The 22,966-nt window shown below is 45.8% G+C and overlaps 1 protein-coding gene across 2 annotated transcripts; it reads left to right on the top strand.

Annotated features, from left to right (window-relative positions):
* The first annotated feature begins 1,086 nt into the window (after positions 1 to 1,086).
* On the top strand, positions 1,087 to 21,144 carry LOC142312100 (uncharacterized). Of its 2 annotated transcripts, none has more exons than XM_075350981.1 (6): positions 1,087 to 1,226; positions 1,356 to 1,535; positions 1,618 to 1,741; positions 1,825 to 1,922; positions 6,504 to 6,594; positions 16,584 to 21,144. In XM_075350981.1, the coding sequence occupies exons 1-6, from the start codon at positions 1,149 to 1,151 to the stop codon at positions 18,008 to 18,010; spliced, it is 1,998 nt and encodes a 665-aa protein (XP_075207096.1). In that variant the 5' UTR covers positions 1,087 to 1,148; the 3' UTR covers positions 18,011 to 21,144. The 2 variants fall into 2 exon arrangements, with proteins under 2 accessions (XP_075207096.1, XP_075207095.1); XM_075350980.1 differs by having other exon boundaries at positions 16,581 to 21,144.
* Positions 21,145 to 22,966: the final 1,822 nt, after the last annotated feature.

The following is a 22,966-nucleotide window of genomic DNA, read 5'->3' as shown; positions in this document are numbered from 1 at the left end:
GCGCAAAAAGAAGTGACATGTCACTTCTTTCCTGCGCTTTGCCGGCAGCTCCTGCTCTGTCTATGGCAGGAGCTGCAGGCAGAGCGCATGGAATCGGCGCTCACTACGGACATTTCTGCAGCGATCTAAAGCGCACATGTGCTCTTCAGATCACTGCAAAAATATCAGCAGTGACTGTACGCAACGTGCGCACATAGCCTTACACGCAACGGCATCGCTAATGCGGCCGGATGTGCGTCACGAATTCCGTGACCCCAACGAGTTCGCATTAGCGATGTCGCAGCGTGTAAAGCCCGCTTTAGTCACAGTACGCCTGCAGCAGAGGTATGGCAGCATCCAGACACTGACTCCTGAAAGTGTCTACACAGGACCTCTCCCAAAGACTCCTTCATACAGCCCAGCACTCCTCGTACTGGCTGCAGATTCTTCCTGCCATGTGCCAAAGAACCTCATTAAGACACATAAATGGGGTATGTGGATGGCCAGTCCCATCCATCTCTGAGCCATCCGTAATCCTGACCCTGTGAATATTATAGCAATCATTTGTGGCACTAAAAGTATCAGCACAAACTTCCAGGATCAAACCACCATGTGGTACCAGTCATTAACAATGTAGCCTGTCGGCTTCTCACAGAACTTTCTCTACCCCAAAAGCTGTTGTCCTTTGAATGGTACCTGCATGCGTTTCTATAAAATGCTTTCATAAGTGGTGACTCAAGAAACCACTTGCCATAATCCTGATATATTCCCACAGGGGTTTCGTTTTGGCTTTGTTGTACGTCCTACATACATTTTGTTATTATTTCAACAATGTAGCACAATATCTTTATGGACTTTTTTTCTTACATACGCCGTCATTGTAGGTGAGGTGCAGCGTTGGTGCTTGTTGACCTTTCATTCATTTGTCATACATGTTAGTAACATTTGTGAAAAGTGATTAGCTGCAGCGTCCATGTGAAGGTGTTATATGCTCTAACCTAAAATATGGAGAAGCTGCTTTGTATCTCATTTTATGTTTCCCTTTTTCCAGAAATTGTATTTTTCACGATTGCATATTTTCTCATCTACACATTTAGATTCAGATAATATTGGATCATCTCAGTGGAGATCTTCAATATAAGAGAATTTTTCTGATTGACCAATCAAGGATGGATAGGGACAGGGACAAGATGGTGGAGAGGATATTACATCTCACCCTAGAGATCCTCTTCCGGCTTACTGGAGAGGTGAGAGATTCTGATGACGTCACATTACATCATTCTTATCTATGGGAATAACCGATGGACAGAACTGGAGAGGTGAGGACTCTGGAAATGTCTGTAGTGAGATTTATTAATGTGTCTCTCCATAACCAGGATTACACAGTAGTGAAGAAGACCTCTAGTGAGTGCTGTCAAGCCCCTGTGTCTGAGGGATGGGGAAGACCCCTGAGCCCAATCACAGGGCCTCCACCTCACCCCCCGATACATGAGGACATCAATGACCAGAAGATCCTAGAACTCACCTACAAGATGATTGAGCTGCTGACTGGAGAGGTGACACTGCTGGGAATGTTGGGGCATTATACTGTAATGCTATGTAGGGGGTCAGGGTATGACGGTATTTTTGTATTATCAGGTTCCTATAAGGAGTCAGGATGTCGCCGTCTATCTCTCCATAGAGGAGTGGGAGTATTTAGAAGGACACAAAGATCTGTTCAACAACATCATGATGGAGGTTCCCCATCCCCTCACACTATCAGGTAATAGACAGGACTAAATACACACGGCCTATAATTATCTGTATGTAAAGAATGAATTCAGTCCCTGTATGTGTTTCCTCCAGTTCTATCCAGTAAGAGGACAACACCAGAGAGTTGTCCCCGTCCTCTTCTTCCACAGGACTGTTCAGAAGAAAATCCCATTGTTCCTCAGGATCATCAGGTAGATGGAAAGAACATGTCATGAAATCTCTTCTATGATGTGTAGATGTTGTATTTAGTCTTGCTTTATCCACTAGTATTACAAAGGTATGTAAAAGTAAGGGCACCCTGGTCAAAATTACTGTTATTGAGAACAGTTAAGGCTGCTTTACACGCAGCGACATCGCTAGTGATGTCGCTGGTGAAAGCGCCCGCCCCCGTCAGTTGTGCGTCACGGGCAAATCGCAGCCCATGGCATACAACATTGCTCGGACCCGTCACACGGACTTACCTGCCTAGCGATATCGCTGTGGCCGGCGAACCGCCTCCTTTCTAAAGGCCCCGTCACACACACAGATAAATCTTTGGCAGATCTGTGGTTGCAGTGAAATCATGGACGTATTGTTCCATTTGTACACAGCCACAAACCTGGCACTGATTGTCCACAATTTCACTGCAACCACAGATTTGTCGCAGATTTATCTCTGTGTGTAAAGTGGCCTGAAGGGGGCGGTTCGTGCGGCGTCACAGCGCCGTCCAATAGAAGCGGAGGGGCTGAGAGCAGCCGCAATAACGACACGCCACCTCGTTGCCGGAGGACGCAGGTAAGCTGTTGTTCGTCTCTTCCGGGGTGTCACACCTACGATGTGTGCAGCCTCAGCAACGACGAACAACCTACGTCCAAAAGCAGCAACGACATTTGTGATTTGAACGACGTGACAACAATCAACGATAAGGTGAGTATTTTTGATCATTACCACTCGCTCAGAGCTGTTACACGCAACGACGTCGCTAACAACGCCGGCTTTTATTTTAGGGGAAAAAATATCTTTACATCTTAAAATTCACACAAAAAAAAAAAAATGGGCTGATGCAAATGTTTTGGCACCCTGCATGGTTAGTACCTAGTAGCATCCCCTTTGTCAAGTATCACAGCATGTAAACACTTTTTGTAGCCAGCCAAGAATCTTTCAATTCTTGTTTTGAGGGATTTTCATTTATTCTTCCATATAAAAGTTTTCCAGCTTTGTGAGATTCCTGGCTCGTCTTGCATGCACTGCTCTTGCGGTCTAGCCACAGATTTTCAATGATGTTCAAATTGTAAGGCTATGTGCGCACGTGTGCGCTCTGCACCGCACCTAAAAGGTGCGCTTCAGAGCGCAGCTGAAAAGCTCCGTTCTGAAGCGCATGGTGCTGGCAGAGAACGTGCTCTCTGCATGCTGCCTCTCCCTATAGACATGTCACTTCTTAGAACGCAGCGATTCGGGCAGCAGCCGAATCTCTGCGTTCTAATATGCCACGTGCGCACGGCTCCTCCACAATCTCCATAGACTGTGCAGGGAACGCAGGACGCATGCAGTTACGCTGCGCTGCAGATCGCAGCGTAACTGCATGTAATACGCACACGTGCGCACATAGCCTCAAACCTTCAGTTTGCGCCTATTGAGGTAGTCTCTTGTGGATTGTGATGTGGGTTTAGGATCATTATCCATTTGTAAAAGCCATGTTTGCATCAATAATTTGTTGAAATTTCATTGAATCCATTCTTCCCTCTACCTGTAAAATGTTTCCCGTACTATTGACTGCAACACAACCCCAAAGCATGATTGATTCACCCCAATGGTTAATGGTTGGTGAAATGTTCTTTTCCTGAAACTCATTGACCTTTTATCGCCACACATACCTTTGATCATTGTGGCCAAAGAGTTCTATTTTAACCTCATCAGTCCACAGGACTTGTTTCCAAAATGCATCTGGCTTGTTTAGTTCTTTTGCATACATCTGACACTGAATTTTATGGTGAGGACGCTGGAGAGGTTTTCTTCTGATGACTCTTCCATGAAGGCCATATTTGTGCAGGTGTCTCTGAACAGTAGAACAATTTACCACAGCTCCAGAGATGGCTAAATCTTCTTGAAGGTCTTTTGCAATCAAGCGGGAATTTTGATTGTCCTCTTTAGCAATCCGACTAGTATCTGTCACAGAAATGTTGCTTTTTGTTCCAGACCTTATCCTGTTCCTGTTAACTACAATTTCTTAGGGTACTTTCACACTTGCGTTGTTTTCCTTCCGTTACAATCCGCCCTTTTGGAAAACAGAGGAATCCGTTAACGGATTCCGCTGTTTCCCATAGACTTGTATGGATGACGGATTGTACCAAAAAGACCTGCATTGCTTCCGCTGGGCGACGCTCCGTTGCTTCCGCCCAGCGGGAGGAACGCAGCATGTAACGTTGTTTTGAGCAGCGGAATCCACCGCATGCTTTTTTTTTTTTTTTTTTTTTTAAATCACAAACTTTATTTTGGTTCGCGGTGGCCGAACGTTCAGCTGAGCGCCTGCCCGCCAGCATGCCCGGGCGCCGGCAAGTGACAGTGTCGCGGGCGGAGGAGGGGACGCCGCGCTCTCCCACTGAGTGAAAGGGGATTGGTTTTTCGGATTGTTTATTGTCCGTGACGCCACCCACGGTTGTGGTGATTATGTGGACACCACCGCTGCTCTGTATGGGGATCCCGGGAGCGATGACAGGGAGCAGCAAAGTTGTTGGTTCTCCCCTCCGTGGGTAGGGGGTAGTTGTCCCGGGGCCCAGTGATGAGGTGGGTGATGAGGGATGGCGGGGCCGGTGCAGGGCTTGGTGGGGTGCAGGGACGCGGGGGCAGCGCTGTGCCTTGCGGCACTGTGGTACTCACTCAGCCTGAGACAGGGACACAGTTCTCGGTAAAACACACGGCTGGAAAGACGGTTCCCACGGACGGCTGCAGTTGCTTTTCCCCAGTAGTTGACGGTGACTGTCCCTTTTCCTGCACCTGAGATGATGATGGTAGCGATGGGTTCCCACCGGTAACCCGCTCCCCGACTTGGTTATGGGCCGGAGGAGCCCTACTTTGCCCGCAGGCGCTGGCCCTGAGAAACTGGTGCCCTGGCGGTGGCGGTGTCTCTCTCTAATGGTTGGACTGTTGCCTTCAATCGGGACTTGGTTGTTGGGAGACCCAGAGGTCCCCTTCACTGACGGATTTGGCAAATTCACGGCGACTCCTAGCCTTGCCGGGATCCGAAAGGCCCCTGCCAATGGTGCTCACTGCTTTTCGTATACCGCTCCGGTACCGCCGGGCCACCACCCGTCCGCGGTCCTTTCGGCAACCTCCAAGCAGCCTCTCCTGCACACAGTCACCGCCGTCTGCTGACCTTGCTGTTCTCAGTCCGGGGCACACACCCGGACCAACTTCAGGCTGTCTTAACTGTCACTTTTTCTGTCACTAATCTCACTGTCCTCTTTCTCCTTCCTCTCACTTTGAACTCCTAAACTCATCTCTATCTATTCTCACTAAACTCTAACTTCATCTGCCTGGTTTTCCCGCCTCCAGGGCTGTGAACTCCTCGGTGGGCGGAGCCAACCGCCTGGCCCACCCCCTGGTGTGGACATCAGCCCCTGGAGGAAGGCAACAAGGATTTTTGGTTAGCCTTGGTGTTCCTATCTGGGGTGTAGGGTGTGGTGGTGTCATGACCTGTGACCCCTGGCTTGCCCAGGGCGTCACAACAGCGCTCAGCTAATCACCTGGCGGTCGACTGCAGGGAACGATCAGCTGATCACCCGGCGGCCGGCTGCAGGGAACGATCAGCTGATCACCCGGCGGCCGGCTGCAGGGAGCGATCAGCTGATCACCCGGCGGCCGGCTGCAGGGAGCGATCAGCTGATCACCCGGCGGCCGGCTGCAGGGAGCGATCAGCTGATCACCCGGCGGCCGGCTGCAGGGAGCGATCAGCTGATCACCCGGCGGCCGGCTGCAGGGAGCGATCAGCTGATCACCCGGCGGCCGGCTGCAGGGAGCGATCAGCTGATCGTTCACAATAGTCTGCCGCCGGTAAAACTGTAAAAAAAAAAAAAAATCAAAACGGATTCCGTTGTTTTGCAGCATCCGTTGCATCCGTTGTGCCACTATATGCAATACATCCGTTGCATCCGTCACACAACGCAATGCATCGGATACCGTTCAACGCAAGTGTGAAACTAGCCTTAATTACAATTGATACTGAGGAAAGGGCAACTTGAAAACAATTTGCTATCTTCTTATAGACTTCTCCTGCTTTGTGGGCTTTCACCGTTTTCATTTTTAGAGTGCTAGGCAGCTGCTTAGAGGAACCCGTAGCTGCTATTTTTTTTTTTTGGCCACAAGGTTAGAGGAGGCTGGGTTTTTATAAAGCTGTGGAATTTGCATCACATGGCCTCTCCTAATGATGATAGTGAACAAGGCATCACCCTAACAGGCTAACTAAGGTGTTAAACATTGTCAAAGTTATCTCTAAGTAAATAAATCTCTAAGGATGCCCAAGCTTTTGAATAAACCAATTTTTCATTTAGTAATTTTTAAAATGTAAAATATGAAAATAATATACAGTATATTTATTATTTTTGCCTAAAATACAAAAGAAATGACATTTTTAACTTTATTCTTTTTAGAGATCATTTCCTGATCAGGGGTGCCCAAACATTTACATTCCACTATTTATGTTTTATACTTGTGTTATGAGAACTGTGGAGATGGCAGGATTAGAGCTGATCATAGATGTGACTTCTCCATCTTTGACGTTTGAAATATTTTTTCAGGATGAAGATCTGACCCATATTAATACTATAGAGACATATGTGATAGATGATGAGTGGTGTAAAGAGGAGAGTCCTGCATATGACTACCCAGGTGAGTAGTAACCACTAAATGCAGAAAAGTCACAGATTCTTCTTCTTCACAGGCTGGTACCATTTTGTGTTACTTATGAGCTCTGTGATCTGTCAGGTTTTTCAGATTTAGATTCATCCCGTTTGCCAGAATCCTAACTAAATATGGATGAAAATATAATATTTTTATAGATTATAAAAAAGCATAATAGAATTAGTTTAACCAGTAATTTGTTTCCTAGGAACCCTCCATGACAGCACCACTTGTTGTTATATAGATGCCATTTGATCCATTTGGCTAAAGGGTTTTTTTTTTTTAAAAAAACCTTTCTTAGGACCATACTACTGGATGAGGAGATGTTGGTCTTTCTACCAGATCTCTGTAACTTCTCTACATTTGAGCATAGTTCTGCAGATGTCCAGAAAATGGGATTCTTCTTCCTTTGTGTCAGATGGTTTCTGGCAGAAGGAAGGTAAAATGATTACGTCTAACATGTGGAAATTTGAAAACCACCTTGGGCAATGTCGTGGGTTATAGATGTAAAGTTCTTTCTTACTGATCCCCAGATGTACCTCATATGCAAAATGTATATCAGGATCTTTTATGATCATGCTTTCTAAGAGTGACAGTTTTGGACTACACTTTTGGGCTTTTATTAGATACTACATCTGTAGATATAGAGCTCTATAACAGAGTACAGTACCTGAATTTTCCCTACTCTTCTAGCACTGGTTATAGCAATCTGAAAGACATTTTTTGAGTACAATCAATCAATGTTCGTGGAAGACATAGGTTCAGAGAGATGTAAGGAGAAACTTTTTAATACTGACTATAAGCTCAGTTGAGGAAATAAGCTAGGAGTTTGATGACATATCTGACTGGCAGCTGTAGTAAATCTTTTAATCCAGAGACTACTGGCTTGACACTGGTCAAAACATGAATTTAAGGCTGAAATCTGGACTTTAGATGCACTAGGTTTTGGTCTTTTTTCAAGGCCATTCTGTAGGAACTCCAATATCTTTGAGATTTTAGAATTAAAAGGATCTCAGGAGCAGTAGCCCCTCTCCAGTTCGAAATGGTGTTCCAAATCTTGTTATAAATGGAATTGCTAACTTTCTTTATGCTGTACTGTAGTATAAGAATAACTGCGTCATACATACCCTCGATCTTTTAATATTGCTCTTTCAGAAGCCACACTGCCAGAGGCAATTTCTCTTAATCTGTATAAAAAATAGGACCTTGATGGAGGAATTTTTAATATCTTCCAGACTCTCCTCCATCTTAAAGTTGGTTTTACTAGGCCAAACATCATACTTAGAGAATGGCCCTTATACTCAACCTCAAGTCTGAGGTTGAGACTAAGGGCCACATTGGACCAGAAACGCGTTACCTGTACCTGTCTTGCACTGGTTATATATTTTTTATCCACTTACCTTCTTGCCTTTATGCCTTTTTGTTCTAAATAAATTACATTTTTTTTTAATGGATTTGTGCTGGTACTATTTCTACTTTTGGATCAGGCATCATACTTCCTACACTTATCTTCTGTAAGATCGTCAGAAGACGTGGGATTGGAGAAAAGGTGTATGCCAAGTTGAAGGTCTATTTGTGAAGTAGAGTGTCTATACCTAGCGAAGCATCTCTTGGAAAAGAAGAAAATAACTTTGGTATTTCTTTGTGAGGCAAACAAATCAATTTCTGGTAGACCACACATCCTTGATAATACATGGATGACTAGCCTCCATTTCCCTGGATCTGCAACTTTTTAGAGGAGTCGAAATACACAGAAGATTGCTTCCACTTAGGAAAATATTTAGGCTGACAGTACTTGAAGATTTTTCTGTTGTATATCGCCTTGATAATATAGATGTGCAACTGTCATAATTAGGGCTGAGCGTATTCGGACTGTAAAAGTCCGAATCCCCGCGGTTTCAAAAATGCCCGGGTGCCGGACCCGGGTTTGGGATTCCGAGTGTACGTTCCGGATTCAGCACTGGGGAAATTAAAGGAAAAATAAAGTAAACAGGAATTAAGCGAGTGTTTCATACTTACGGAGACTCGGTGCCATGGCAGCAAACTGCTTCTAGGTCGGGCATTCACTTCCTGTACTGCGCAATAGGCTCATCACATACACATAGCTTTCCGTGCTTTCCCCGCCTACCAGTCGTCCTTGCGTCTGTGATTAGTTGCAGTCAGACATGCCCCGAGCTTGTGATAGTCTGCCTGCAGTCATCGCTCATCATGGCTCAGTCATTGTCTGCACTCACAGCCAGCGGTCTTGTTCTATGGCCGCTCTCTGTGAGATGTAGCAGAGCTGGAAGCTGCGTGGGACCTCGTGTGGATTACGGCGGACCTGGAGGGGTGTTTGGGGTTAATAAAGTGATGAAAGAGGGTGTGTTTTTGTATTTTATTGCAAATAAAGGATTTTTTCTCTATGTTTGTACTTATTTATTTTCATTTACAGGTATTTGATGTAGGTATCACTAACCTAGGGTTTAGTAGCAGCTGTGCACTGTTATTAACCCCTGCTATTACCCCGATTGCCACCGCACCAGTGCAACGGGAAGAGCTGGTAAAGCACTGGGATTGTCATATCAAATGGATGGGGCAATACCGGGCGGCTGCGGGCTGAGAATACCAGCCCTCAGCTGGCTTTATCTTGGCTAGATATCAAAATTGGGGGGAATCGTCCGTAATTTTTTTTTATTATTATTTATTTCAATAAAAAAAAGCTGCATGCGGTTTCTCTTAGGCCGGAGTCACACTTGCAAGGGACTCGTGTGAGTCTCGAGTTGCAACACCCGGTACAGCCGCACACTCTCCTAACAGGAGCGGGTCAGCCATTCTTTTTCTATGGAGCTGCGCGCTCATGTTTGGAGAGTGGCAGGCCGCACCGAGTGATGTCATGCCAGACTCACACGAATCTTGCATCGCATCGCCCGGCACAGCCGTACACTCCTCTGACTGGAGTGGTTCGGCCGCATGTGTTTCAATGGAGCTGCACACTCATGTTCGGAGAGCGGCAGGACGTGCCAGGGGATGTCATGCCAGACTTGCACGAATCTCCACATCGCATCACCCAGCACAGCCACACACTCTTCTGACTGGAGCAGGTCAGCCGCATGTGTTTCTATGTACCTGCACGCCCGTGTTCGGAGTGCGGCAGGCCATGGCGGGTGATGTGATGCAAGCCCCTCCCACGTGTGACTCTGGGTTTATTTTGATACACAGCCATGATAAAGCCCGATAGCTGGGGGCTGCACCCGTGGGCTTTATCTTTGCTGGCATCAGAATATGGGGGACCCTGCGCCGGTTGTTTTATTTATTCATTTATTTTAAACCACCATACTGACCAGCAGACACTTGCACTGTTTTACCTGCCCACCAGCCGTCTAGGCGCCTGTGATTGGTTGCAGTCAGCTGCCACTTAGAGTGGGGGCGCGTCCAACTGCAACCAATTACATGCGCCGGTGGGCGGGCACAGCAGTGAATATTCAATGAGAGTTTATTGTCAGCTCCGGAAGGGAAAGCAAGACCCGGAAGGAGTGTGCCGCCATGACACAGCCTCGGTGAGTACACCGCGCACGATCCTACCCCCCTATCTCTCTCACCAATGTTTTTAATCTCCGTATTCTGGTCCCCATAGACTTTTATGGGTACCGGATTGTGGAGTGGATCCGGGGGTTTTTAATATTTAGCAAGGACTCGCCGGTCCCGTTTTTTTGCAAGTTTGACCAGCTCTAGTCATAATGTTGTCTGAATATATCATTACATGGGAATTTTGAATAAGGTCTGTTGCAGATCTAGGGGCTTCCCAAACTGCTCTAAGTTTTTGATAGTTTGAAAAACACTGACTTTTCTTCTGTGACCAAGTTTCCTGGAAGGATCTGAGTCATCATAGCATCTTATGCCCTTTTCTGTGAGCCAAATTGGATTTTGCTGGTTGCCTGGCCTGTTTCGGTGACATCATCTCTTTAGGCCTCATAAGGCCCAGTTAAAAACTTACCTGTCACATGTCTTAGTATTGAGACTCAATAGTTCAGTTGCTGTTTGAAGTGCTCCACTATATATTCATATTATGTAGGCAAGCTTGCAATTCTCCAGTAATTCCTACACACCCTCAGTCTTGTCAGTTAACCCTCCGCCAGCTACCATCTGGATTAACCCATTAGCTGCAGTAAGCTAACAAAACTATTCATATTTTGCCAACATCCTATCAATATGCCTGTGGTTTCTTTGCCTTTCCTTGTGTTCTAGACAACCCATTTTCCTCTTGATGTAACCTCCTGGTCCTGTAGTTCGAGTCTGCCTCTGTCTTCGCTCCTCCATGTGCCCTCCAGCCAGATGACGTTTAAGAAGACGTTGAGGGGTAAATGAGTAGAATGTTGTCTTGGCAGGGTAGGGTACGATGCTTTATATATTTTTTTTTTTTGAGTAATGCATCCAAAAGAGATTCTGAAGGGAACTAAAAATGAGAGAACCATCAATTTTGGGTTATTGTAAGACTTAGAAATGTTCGGTATGATGGATTAATCAGCAATATGATTACATGCTTCTAGGAGATCTTGTTGTCGTGACAAAGACTTGTCCTATGAATAGAATAGTTCTTTATATAGACCCCAAATTGAATCATCTCTAGGTCACAAGATGAGCTTAATTTTCACAAGTTGCTTGAAATTAATCTAATCCTGTGTGTTCCATAATTATTTTATATTTTTTTTAAATAGAAAGAGACTGAATAGTGATCTAGTTCTTGAACAGGGACTGAAAAAATGACCTTTATCAGAAGAAATTTATAGAGAATAGATAATAATGAGTCCTGTAGGACTTTGGAATGAAGAGACGTTATGACTATGTTACTTAGAAGATAGCAGAAGAAATCAATTTTGAACTTCCCTCTCATGGATTTAAGGATCCATCTGTTGGTGGTTATGGTTCCTCATTGAAGATGCAATTCTGCTTCCTACCCTTCTTGCGTCATTGTTTCAGTTATGTATTCTCTGGTTGAGTAGAATATTTCTTCCCTTGTCTTCCTTGGGGTAACTCCATGTACCTGTTTTCCTCTGGTCTTTATATTACGACTCTTGGCTCTGATGGGGACAAAAGGAAGGCTTCACTTTGTATCTGAGAAATGTATTTTCCTGTCTGTGGCTTTCTCAAGAAGTGTGTCAAAAGATGGATCAAAAATATAATCCACCTGGAAGGGAATAGAGCAAAGTTTGGATTTTTATATGGAATCTCCTGACCACGTTTTGAGCCATAAGGCTCTTATTGTCACATTAGATAGTGTCAGCTTAGTAAAACTTTAATGTCATTCATTAGTGAAGGTTGCTCCTCTTTTAGAGGGAAGCAGGATATTGCCTCAAAAGTATTTATATCCACACTAGAAGGTGGCCCGATTCTAACGCATCGCGTATTCTAGAATTTACGTATTGTGTAGTTAATGTATGATTTTTGTTATATATATATATATATATATATATAGATATAGATGTTGTTGTGTGTAGTTACCAAGTGTTTGTGTAGGGCGCTGTAAATGTTCTGGGTGTTGTCTGGGTGGGGGGTGTGTGAGAGCGGTGTTGTATGTGTGTTGTGTGTGTTGCGTTGTTTGTGGAGCGCTGTGTGTCTGCAGCGTTCTGTGTGTGTGGTGCTGTGTGTGTTGTGCGGTTGTGGAGTGCGTGTGTGTGTTTTGGGGGGAGGTATGTTTTGTGCAGTGTGTGTGTTGCGCAGTATGTGCGTATATTTATGTATGCCGCGGTGTTTGTGTGTTGGGTGTTGTGTGTGTGGCGTTGTCTGTGTGTGTGTGGGTGTCTGTGTAGGGCGGTGTTTGTGGTTCCCAGTGTGTGTGGTGTGTTGTGCGGTGCGTGTGTGGCGTTGTGTGTGTGTGTGTGTGTGTGTGTGTGTGTGTTTTGGGGGGGAGGTGTGCACCCCTCATCGTGCTTCATCCCCCATGCTGTGCACCCCACTTCGTGCTCCATCCCCCATGCTGCGCACCCCCCATCGTGCTCCATCCCCCATGCTGCGCACCCCCCATCGTGCTCCATCCGACATGCTGCGCACCCCCCATCGTGCTCCATCCCCCATGCTGCGCACCCCCCATCGTGCTCCATCCGACATGCTGCGCACCCCCCATCGTGCTCCATCCGACATGCTGCGCACCTCCCATCGTGCTCCATCCCCCATGCTGCGCACCCCTCATCGTGCTCCATCCCCCATGCTGCGCACCCCTCATCGTGCTCCATCCCCCATGCTGCGCACCCCCTCATCGTGCTCCATCCCCCATGCTGCGCACCCCCCATCGTGCTCCATCTCCCATGCTGCACACCCCCCATTGTGCTCCATCCCCCATGCTGCACACCCCCCATCGTGCTCCATCCTCCATGCTGCATACGCCCCATCCCCCATGCTGGGGCCGCCGGGGGCGGGTCCAAGCGTGGCAACGTGTGCCGGGGGCGGGGCTGAGCGGGCGAGGCGTCAGCGTATGCCGGCTCCCTGCACATGTGTACCGGGAGCCGTTGTACGCTGGTAACCATGATACACATCGGATAACTAAGGGAAGCACTTCCTATAGTTACGCGATGTGTATCATGGTTACCAGCGTACACCGGCTCCGTCACGATCCCAGCATCGCAACGTTATGTCCGCCGGGGGCGGGGCCGAGTGTGCCAACGTGTGGCGGGGGCGAGCGGGCGAGGCGTCAGCGTATGCCGGCTCCCTGCACATGTGTACCGAGACCCGGTGTACGATGGAGCGGGGCTGAGCTGGTGAGGCGTCAGCGTATGCCGGCTCCCTGCACTTGTGTACCGGGAGCCGGTGTACGCTGGTAATCATGATACACATCGGGTAACTAAGGGAAACGCTTCCTATAGTTACGCGATGTGTATCATGGTTACCAGCGTACACCGGCTCCGTCACGATCCCAGCATCGCAAGGTTATGTCCGTCGGGGGCGGGGCCGAGTGTGCCAACGTGTGGCGAGGGCGAGCGGGCGAGGCGTCAGCGTGTGCTGGCTCCCTGCACATGTGTACCGGCGGGAGCCGGTGTACGCTGGAGCGGGCGATGCATGCGCAGGACCGGGGCGAGCGGCTAATCCATGTGGGGGGCGGAGCCAGGCCGAGGCGAGCGGCCAATCCATGGGGGGGGCGAGCGGCCAATCCGACAGTTGTCACTGTAACGACACTGTCACGGTGACACAATTTTGGAGCAAGACAGACAGACAGACAGAATAAGGCAATTATATATATATAGACTAGAAGGTGGCCCGATTCTACGCATCGGGTATTCTAGAATTTACGTATTGTGTAGTTCATGTATGATTTTTGTTATATATATATATATATATATATATGTTGTTGTGTGTAGTTAGAAAGTGTTTGTGTAGGGCGCTGTACATGTTCTGGGTGTTGTCTGGGTGTGGCGGGGGGTGAGAGCGGTGTTGTATGTGTGTTGCGTTGTTTGTGGAGCCCTGTGTGTCTGTAGCGTTGTGTGTGTGTGTGTGTTGCGCGGTTTGTGTGGGTGTGGTGTGTTTTGGGGGAGGTATGTTTTGTGCAATATGTGTGTTGTGCGGTATGTGCGTATATTTATGTATGCCGCGGTGTTTGTGTGTTGGGTGTTGTGTGTGTGTGCGGTGTTGTCTGTGTGTGTGTGGGTGTCTGTGTATGGCGGTGTTTGTGGTTCCCAGTGTGTGTGTGGTGTGTTGTGTGTGTGTGTGTGTGTGTTGGGGGGAGGTGTGCACCTCCCATCGTGCTCCATCCCCCATGCTGCGCACCCCCCATTGTGCCCCATCCCCCATGCTGCGCACCCCCCATCCCCCATGCTGCCCACCCCCCATCGTGCTCCATCCCCTATGCTGCGCATTCCCCATCGTGCTCCATCCCCGATGCTGCGCACCCCCCATCATGCTCAATCCCCCATGCTGCGCACTCCCCATCGTGCTCCATCCCCCATGCTGCGCACCCCCCATCCCCCATGCTGCCCACCCCCCATCGTGCTCCATCCCCTATGCTGCGCATTCCCCATCGTGCTCCATCCCCGATGCTGCGCACCCCCCATCATGCTCAATCCCCCATGCTGCGCACTCCCCATCGTGCTCCATCCCCCCATGCTGCGCACTCCCCATCGTGCCACATCCCCCATGCTGCGCACCCCCCCATCGTGCTCCATCCCCCATGCTGCCCACCCCCTATCGTGCTCCATCCCCTATGCTGCGCAGTCCCCATCGTGCTCCATCCCCGATGCTGCGCACCCCCCATCGTGCTCCATCCCCCCATGCTGCGCACTTCCCCATCGTGCTCCATCCCCCATGCTGCGCACTCCCCATCGTGCTCCATCCCCCATGCTGCGCACTCCCCATCGTGCTCCATCCTCCATGCTGCGCACTCCCCATCGTGCTCCATCCCCCATGCTGCGCACTCCCCATCGTGCTACATCCCCCATGCTGCGCACCCCCCATCGTGCTACATCCCCCATGCTGCGCACACCCCATCGTGCTCCATCCCCCATGCTATAATAGTTCTCCTATTATACTCAGAGAGGAGTATAATAGGAAGACTATAATAGGAGGCGTAGTCCTGGGGGGAGAGGAGTATAATGCTGGCTCCCTGCACATGTGTACCGGGAGCCGGTGTACGCTGGTAACTGATACACATCGGGTAACTAAGGGACCTTAGTTACCCGATGTGTATAATGGTTACCAGCGTTCACCGGCTCCGTCACGATCCCAGCATCACAAGGTTATGTCTGGCGCTGCTGGGACCGTGACGGAGCCGGTGTACACTGGTAACTATGATGCACATCGGGTAACTAAGGGACCTTAGTTATCCGATGTGTATAATGGTTACCAGCGTTCACCGGCTCCGTCAAGATCCCAGCAGCGCAAGGTTATGTCTGGCGATGCGTGCGGAGGGCCGAGGCGAGCGACCAATCCGTGGGGGGGCGGAGGCGAGGCGAGGCGAGCGGCCAATCCGTGCGGGGGGCGGGGCCATGGCGAGCCCAGCAGCCAATCAGCTTTGTGTCACCGTAAGGACACAATTTTGGAGCAAGACAGAAAGACAGACAGACAGAATAAGGCAATTATATATGTAGATGTACAGTAGATTGTTCAGAGACAAGTCCAGCAATACCTTTACATGGCAGTCCGTTCCTCCATTACTGAGAAATCCGCACTTGAATATATATGCAAATGAGGATGAAGAGCTACTGCCGATATGAAGCCTCTGTCACTCCAGTTCTATTTTCTGACGGTGGCAGCTGTATCAAAGAGCCATGAGTCGGAATGTCAGGTGTAGGTGATCTCTATCTGAATGTGACTGATATTCTTCATTACATGCAGAGTGTACCGGTACATAGGAATACACTGATATATGGAGATGTATCTCTATGTACATGTATTCTAGAGGCAAAAAGAAAGGTAGATTTTTTTTTCAGTGCTGTAAGTGGTGACTGTAGCGGTTCTGACACCTTTATGACTGAAAACACCCAGGAGGAATGGAGTTCATTTTTTACCAGGAGCCGCAGTTTTATTATGGTGGCCTGTCACCTTTGCAGCACTATTTACTTACAGATTAACCCTACATCTGCAGGTTAATAGCTTTATCCGACATGACATATTCCCCTTGACAACTTCTGTATGTATAAATAGAAAAAATAAATACATAAAAACTGTCTCAGATACAAAGGAATAGTCTACGTACCGCGGTCCTGGGTGGTCTGCTGAATGGTCCTCACTGTCAAAATGCTCCCTCTAATATCGCCCCATGCCAGGATAGGAAGAAATACTAAATAAGTGCGACTATAGGGGTGTTTACAGCACTGCCAAAAATGTAGCCACATTGCGTAGTTTATCACTGTTTATCATCTATAAATGTTGGGAAATATGCAGTGTTTTAGCATAAGGCTGTGAGTTTTACTAGATGCTCTACAATTTGTATGTAAATGTTTCTATAGAAATACTATAAAGTATTAATATAATAAGATATTATACAACATAAAAATCAGTTTTATTCTCAGCAGGTGATTATATCAGAAGCTCAGAGGGAGATATAATATCTTCAGATTTTAAAGAAGAATATCATGACGTCGCAAAAGATACATTTGAAGAGCGGTCAATTATCCCAGATATAGCATCAGCACATCACAGTGAATTTTTGTCATTTGATCCTTTTGAACAGATCCCATATTATGATTTATTACAGACTGATTATAAAAATTACAACAAGGATGGAGCAGATGAAAGATCGCACAAAGGGGAGAATCCATTTCCATGTGTCAAATGTGGAAAATGTTACGAAGATTCGTCAAATCTTGTTAAGTGTGTGAAAAGTCTCACAGAAGAAAAGGAATTTTCATGTTCCGAATGTGAGAGAACTTTTATGGCTGGTTCAGAAATTGATATAGATCAGATAATTGACACAGGAGAGAAGCCCAATTTGTCTTCTGAATTCGAGAAATTTTTTACAGTGAATTCACATGCTACAACACAAGAGAGGAGTCACACTGGAGAGAAAATGTTCTTATGTTCAGAATGTGGAGCATGTTTTAATCGTCAATCAAATCTTTTTAGACATGAGCGAAGTCACAGCGCAGAGAAGCCATTTTCATGCTTGGTATGTAAGAAATATTTTGCTCGAAAATCAAATCTAGTTGAACATCAAAAAACTCACACTGGGGAGAAGCCATTTACATGCTCAGAATGTGGGAAATGTTTTTCTTGGAAATCAAATCTTGTTGACCATCAAAAAACTCACAGAGGGGAGAGGGCATATACATGCTCGGAATGTGGGAAAGGTTTTTCCTGGAAATCAAATCTTGTTGACCATCAAAAAATTCACACAGGGGAGAAGCCATTTACGTGCTCAGAATGTGGGAAAGGTTTTTCTTCAAAAAAAACTTTTGTTGGCCACCAGAAAACTCACAAAGCAGAAAAGCCATTTTCATGCTCGGAATGTGAAAAATGTTTTTCTCGGAAAACATATCTTGTTGACCATCAAAAAACTCACACGGGAGAAAAGCCATTTACTTGTTCAGAATGTGGGAAATGTTTTAAACTGAAGTTGGGTCTTGTCATACATCAGAGAACTCACACAGGGGAAAAGCCATACTTATGTGCAGAATGTGGGAAATGTTTTAACCAAAAATCACATCTTTCTGTGCATCAGAAAAGTCACACAGGAGAGAAGCCATTTTCTTGTTTAGAATGTGGGAAACGGTTTCCTGAGAGAACAAACCTTGTGAAACATCAGAAAACTCACACAGGAGAGAAGCCATTTTCATGCTCAGAATGTGGGAAATCTTTTGCTCAGAAATCAAATCTTGTTGATCATCAAAAAATTCACACAGGGGAGAAGCCGTTTTCATGCTTAGAATGTGGAAAATGTTTTGCACAGAAGTGGGGTCTTGTTTCACATCAGAAAACTCACACAAGGCAGAAGTCACTATGATGCTTAGAATTTGGAAATATTTTAATCACAAATTCATCTTGTTTAGCTCACAGAAGTCACACAGGAGAGAAACCATTTTCATGCTTAGAATGAGGGAAATGTTTTTCTAGAGAATCAAATCTCAACAATAATAATATTATTGAAATAGGGAAGAATCTATATTCATGTCATTAATGTGGCAAATGATTTGATGCTAGCTCAATAATTGTTAGTAGAGATGATTTTGGTTGAATCGAACTCATGTCAAAGTTTTAGGAATTCACGAAAACCAGTGCCGTTGAATGATTTGAAATTGCTTAACTGTCTACCACCATTTTACACATTGCAGAAGTTTGCATCAGTCTGATTAAACAAGTTTAGACCTTTATTGAATATCTCGTCTCTCCATCCTGACACTGTGATACAGCTCCTCCCAAACAGTCATCCACATTTTTTCAAGAAAATCTACAGCATGCTATTATTTCCATTTCAAAGTTTCATTTTATCAAAATATTTAAATTATCATACAGCCTACTGTCACGGGATCTGTGGAAACAGATTCTTACACTTTGCCTTCTAACTTCTTTGATATCTGTGATCAGTGCAGGGAGACTCAGGCGTCGACCCACAAACTTGTAGTTCATAGGCAGGATAGCAAGAGTTAATCTCTGCTGGGCTACTTGTTAATCTACTTTAGTCCCACGTTATGTATAGGAGAGCCAGTCAAATTCACTCCCCTCCCATATATTCTGCCTGGGCACTACCATTAGTGCCAGCTATAGCTTATCTAAACTGGTCTGGGAGGTGGTTTGATTTAGACTTTCTAGTGGTTGTAGTGCTTTATTGCACTGAGTGATTGTGGTGTTAACCCTTGTTGTCCTTTTTGTTGCGGCCTTCTCTTGATTTTCACCTTAGTTTCTTACTGTCTGTTCCTGTTTGTTGCAGTGTCTCTTAGTTTTTCCCCGTCTGTGTAAATCTGTTTTACAATCACAATCCTACCCCTTCCATCCCTGGGGGGGGTGAAACAGCTTAGCTTTGTTGAGGAGAATAGGTAGGCACAGAACTCTGGCAGCTTTACCATTAGGGCTAACACTGAGGACAGAGATGGCCTAGTGTCCCCAAGCATGAGGGACAGTATAGGAGCCCCCTGTCCCTTGCTATCCTGCAGTCACATTGTGAAATTTAAAGTTTCTTTGCTCAAACTTCCATGACTAAGCTTTCATCACTTTTAGCATAGTGTTGGAGATTCAAAATGGTAAGCTGTGAGTGATGTGGAAACTTCGATGATGCTTGAGAAAGGTGGAGGATATCCAAAACGTTGCACTTGTGCAGAAGTTCTGTCCATACAGCTTCTTTGCCTAACCCAAACTGGAATGAAGTTTCCTTCTCATCCACATCTTACCATTTTGAATTTGCTACACAGTGGTGAACACTTGATCATGGAAATTTGATCATGGAAACTTTAGTTTCAACAGTTTTATTTGAGTTTAGCAAGGTACAATAGTAACATAGACAAATTAAACATCCAAAATAAGCCATGTTTACAATCGTGTGTCTCAATATAATGATCTTCATATGCAATACATTTGACAATTTCAATTCTTGTCTGTACCAGAAAGCGTGTTCAATCTTAAAATAACTCAATTTCAGTAACAATACCAATGAGTAACTGGGGTGTGGCGTAAAATACAGGATAAACATTAACATGTATATAAGGTGACTACTGTAGTGGTGTATGCCTAGTTACATTACCAATTTAGTTACAAGGAGAAATTTTTCAGATAAGTGAGTATTAAAATGTGGTCTTCATGCGTAAATAGGGCCGTTGTACTTTACATGGCGAGTGAAATCATCTTTCGAGTTGTACCCGGGAGATAATATTGTATCCAGATCGCATGGAAGTGATGTGAGGAATAATTTTTTACCGCTTCAATCTTTTCATATAGCATAATAGTGTTAATTCTTTGCATGGCCATCTCCTTTGATAAGGCTGGGGATTTCCACTGGCTTGCTATATACATTTTGGCTGCTGGGGTGATATATGATATCAGTCTGTAGCACTTATTAGATATGCCATTAGGTTTATCACCCAATAAAAGGACCTCAGGTGAGTTAACTCCAGGGTTGTCAGTGAAGCTATTTATAATAGAGGAGATTTCTTTCCAAAAGCCAGCCACCACTGGACAGGTGCACCAAATATGTGCTATGTCACCTTTTTGACCGCAACCCCTAAAGCAGCGATCTGAGACCCCTGGGTACATTTTATTTAGGAAGGCTGGTACATAGTATGCCCTATGGAAAACTTTAATGGATCTTTCCGTCAGAGAAACTTGATTACTACCTCGAGTGATGTTTTCGTAACACTTTCTCCACTTCTCTGGAAACTTTAAGCTGTATGTCAGAATTTATTCCATAAAATTAAACTTTGAAATGGAAATGATGGTATGTCATTGGTTTTCTCTATATAAAGAAGATTGCATCAGCCAGAGAAGTCACACATTTCTGGCCAGGTTTTCCTATAATGCCTAGTAGTTATATCATGATATGCTCAGTCTATATAAAAGCAGAAGCAGGGAATGCAGTAGATACTTTGGGGTGAATCTTGATAGTGAGAGAAAGTCATAACTTAGTCATAGAAATGGGAAGATAATCATTAACAGTGAAGAAAGTCTACAGAACGTGTGTTTGTGTGCTTTACTTTAGTAAGGAAGATGATTAGTGCATAGTTTGAAGAAAAGAGAATAAACTAGAGATTCATTTGTTTGGCTATAGCTTCATCACAGTGTCTATAGTGCTGTTGCTAAATATGTTACAAATTTTAAAGAAGATTGCATCAGCCAGAGAAGTCACACATTTTTGGGTGCATCTGGCCAGTTTTTCCCATAATTTCTGGTAGTTATATCTTGATATGCCTAGTTTGTATAAAAGCACGAGCAAGGAATGCAGAAGCTATTTTGTGGTGAATCTTGATAGTGAGAGGACGTCACGACTTAGGGGTACTTTACACGCTGCGATATCGGTACCCATATTGCTAGCGAGTGTACCCGCCCCCGTCGGTTGTGCGTTACAGGCAAATCGCTGCCCGTGTCGCACAACATCGCTAAAACCCGTCAGTCGGACTTGCCTTCCCTGCGACGTCGCTCTGGCCGGCGAACCGCCTCCTTTCTAAGGGTGCGGTTCGTGCGGCGTCACAGTGACGTCACACGGCAGCCGTCCAATAGCAGAGGAGGGGCGGAGATGAGCGGCTGGAACATGCTGCCCACCTCATTCCTTCCTCATTGCTGGTGGACGGAGGTAAGGAGATGTTCGTCGCTCCTGCGGTGTAACACATAGCGATGTGTGGTGCCGCTGGAACGACGAACAACATCGCTACTCTCCAGACAAAGATATTTGGTGTTTGGACGACCTCTCCAACACAAACGATTTTTACCACTTTTGCAATCGTTCAAGGTCGCTCATACGTGTCACACTCTGCGATGTCGCTAACAACGCCGGATGTGCGTCACAAAGACCGTGACCCAGACGATAAATCGTTAGCAATGTCGCAGCGTGTAAAGCACCCTTTAGTCATGGAAATGGGAACATAAAGTCATTAACTAGTGAAGGAAGTCTACAGAACATGTGTGTTTTAGCGCAGCAGTGAAGATTAGTGCATAGCTAGAAGAAATGAGAATAACCTTGAAATTTGCTTGGAGAGTAACTGAGCGGAGAGTTTAGACACTGATTTATAGTCCTGTTACTGAATATCAGTCACAATTTTTTTTTTGTATTCATTCAAAAGAAGACCGTGAACACTGCTGAAGTAAAACATCTCTCACGTTCTCACAAAGTTTGCAAATCATAAATTACAGTTTTTTGCACACCTGTTATATTAGTCACATTTCTCGTAAATACACGCCACATAAATATTATCTGTTGCTTCTTTTTTTTTTAGGTCAGCACCTCGCATTTTGGGTAGTTCAAGGGGGAATTGTGTTAAGAAAATATACAAAAACAGACTATTAAGGAGTGCAGACTGTGGAGACACTGGGTCAGTGGGTGCTCTCTTCCGCTGGCCCGGCCGCCTTTAGAAAGACAGTATGGCCCAGGACTCATCCCAACTGAACGCTCGACCTCCTTAACCGTGGGCGGAACACTACTCAGACAACACAGGGTGAGGGACTCACAATATTAAGACTTTATTGGATCCCCAAACAATTAACGGCACATAGCACATAACCAGCAAAACCGCAAAATGTAACTGGCAACAGTTTCTCACCCTTCCGCTGGCTCACCAGGGATTAGAATGTCCGTGTCTCAGAGCTTCCAGGGCTACTTACTCCAAACCAGCAGCACCCCGCTTTCGGCGGGCACCCACAAAGAATGGAATAACGCCAGATTTAAGAAGCTGTCTGAGGACCGCAAAGCCTGTAGTCAGGTGATTGGATTGTCACAAGCTGCATTCCTTCCTTAGGTAGTCTTTGATATCTCAGCCGAATCCTTGCATTCGATGCTGAAGTCCATATAGTGTTATTATCCAGGTTCGGTTATGGCTTGCCAATCAGATCCGCAGGTCCTAGATTGGTAGCATGTAGCAAGAGTCTACCCGGACAATGGACAGTCCTACTTTTTTTTACCCCTGAGCTCTCCATTCAGACCATTGGGGTCTTCACGATAAGACTGGGCTCTTATTGGCCAGATTTCAAGCCGTATGCAAAATATCCAGAGGCGAGGGAGAGACAGCAGTTGCATCACATCTAGCAATACACATCGTAATACAATGGGAGGTTCGCATAATTGATTTATCTGGGTGTCTGGCCTTCATTGGCCAAGGCAATTACATGAGTCAACAAGAACTGTAACACTAGACTCTTAAGAGTCTTGTAGGAAAAATGAGGGCTTATCCCTTGTCTATAAACAATCTTCATGTCTGGCTGAATTTTAAGAAATTTAACCCATGCTAGGCACTGACAGAGTCCATGTCATCACACAGACATT

This window comes from Anomaloglossus baeobatrachus, chromosome 5 (genome assembly GCF_048569485.1).
Source record: "Anomaloglossus baeobatrachus isolate aAnoBae1 chromosome 5, aAnoBae1.hap1, whole genome shotgun sequence".
NCBI lineage: Eukaryota > Metazoa > Chordata > Amphibia > Anura > Aromobatidae > Anomaloglossus > Anomaloglossus baeobatrachus.
This window is presented reverse-complemented; position numbering and strand designations above follow the sequence as displayed.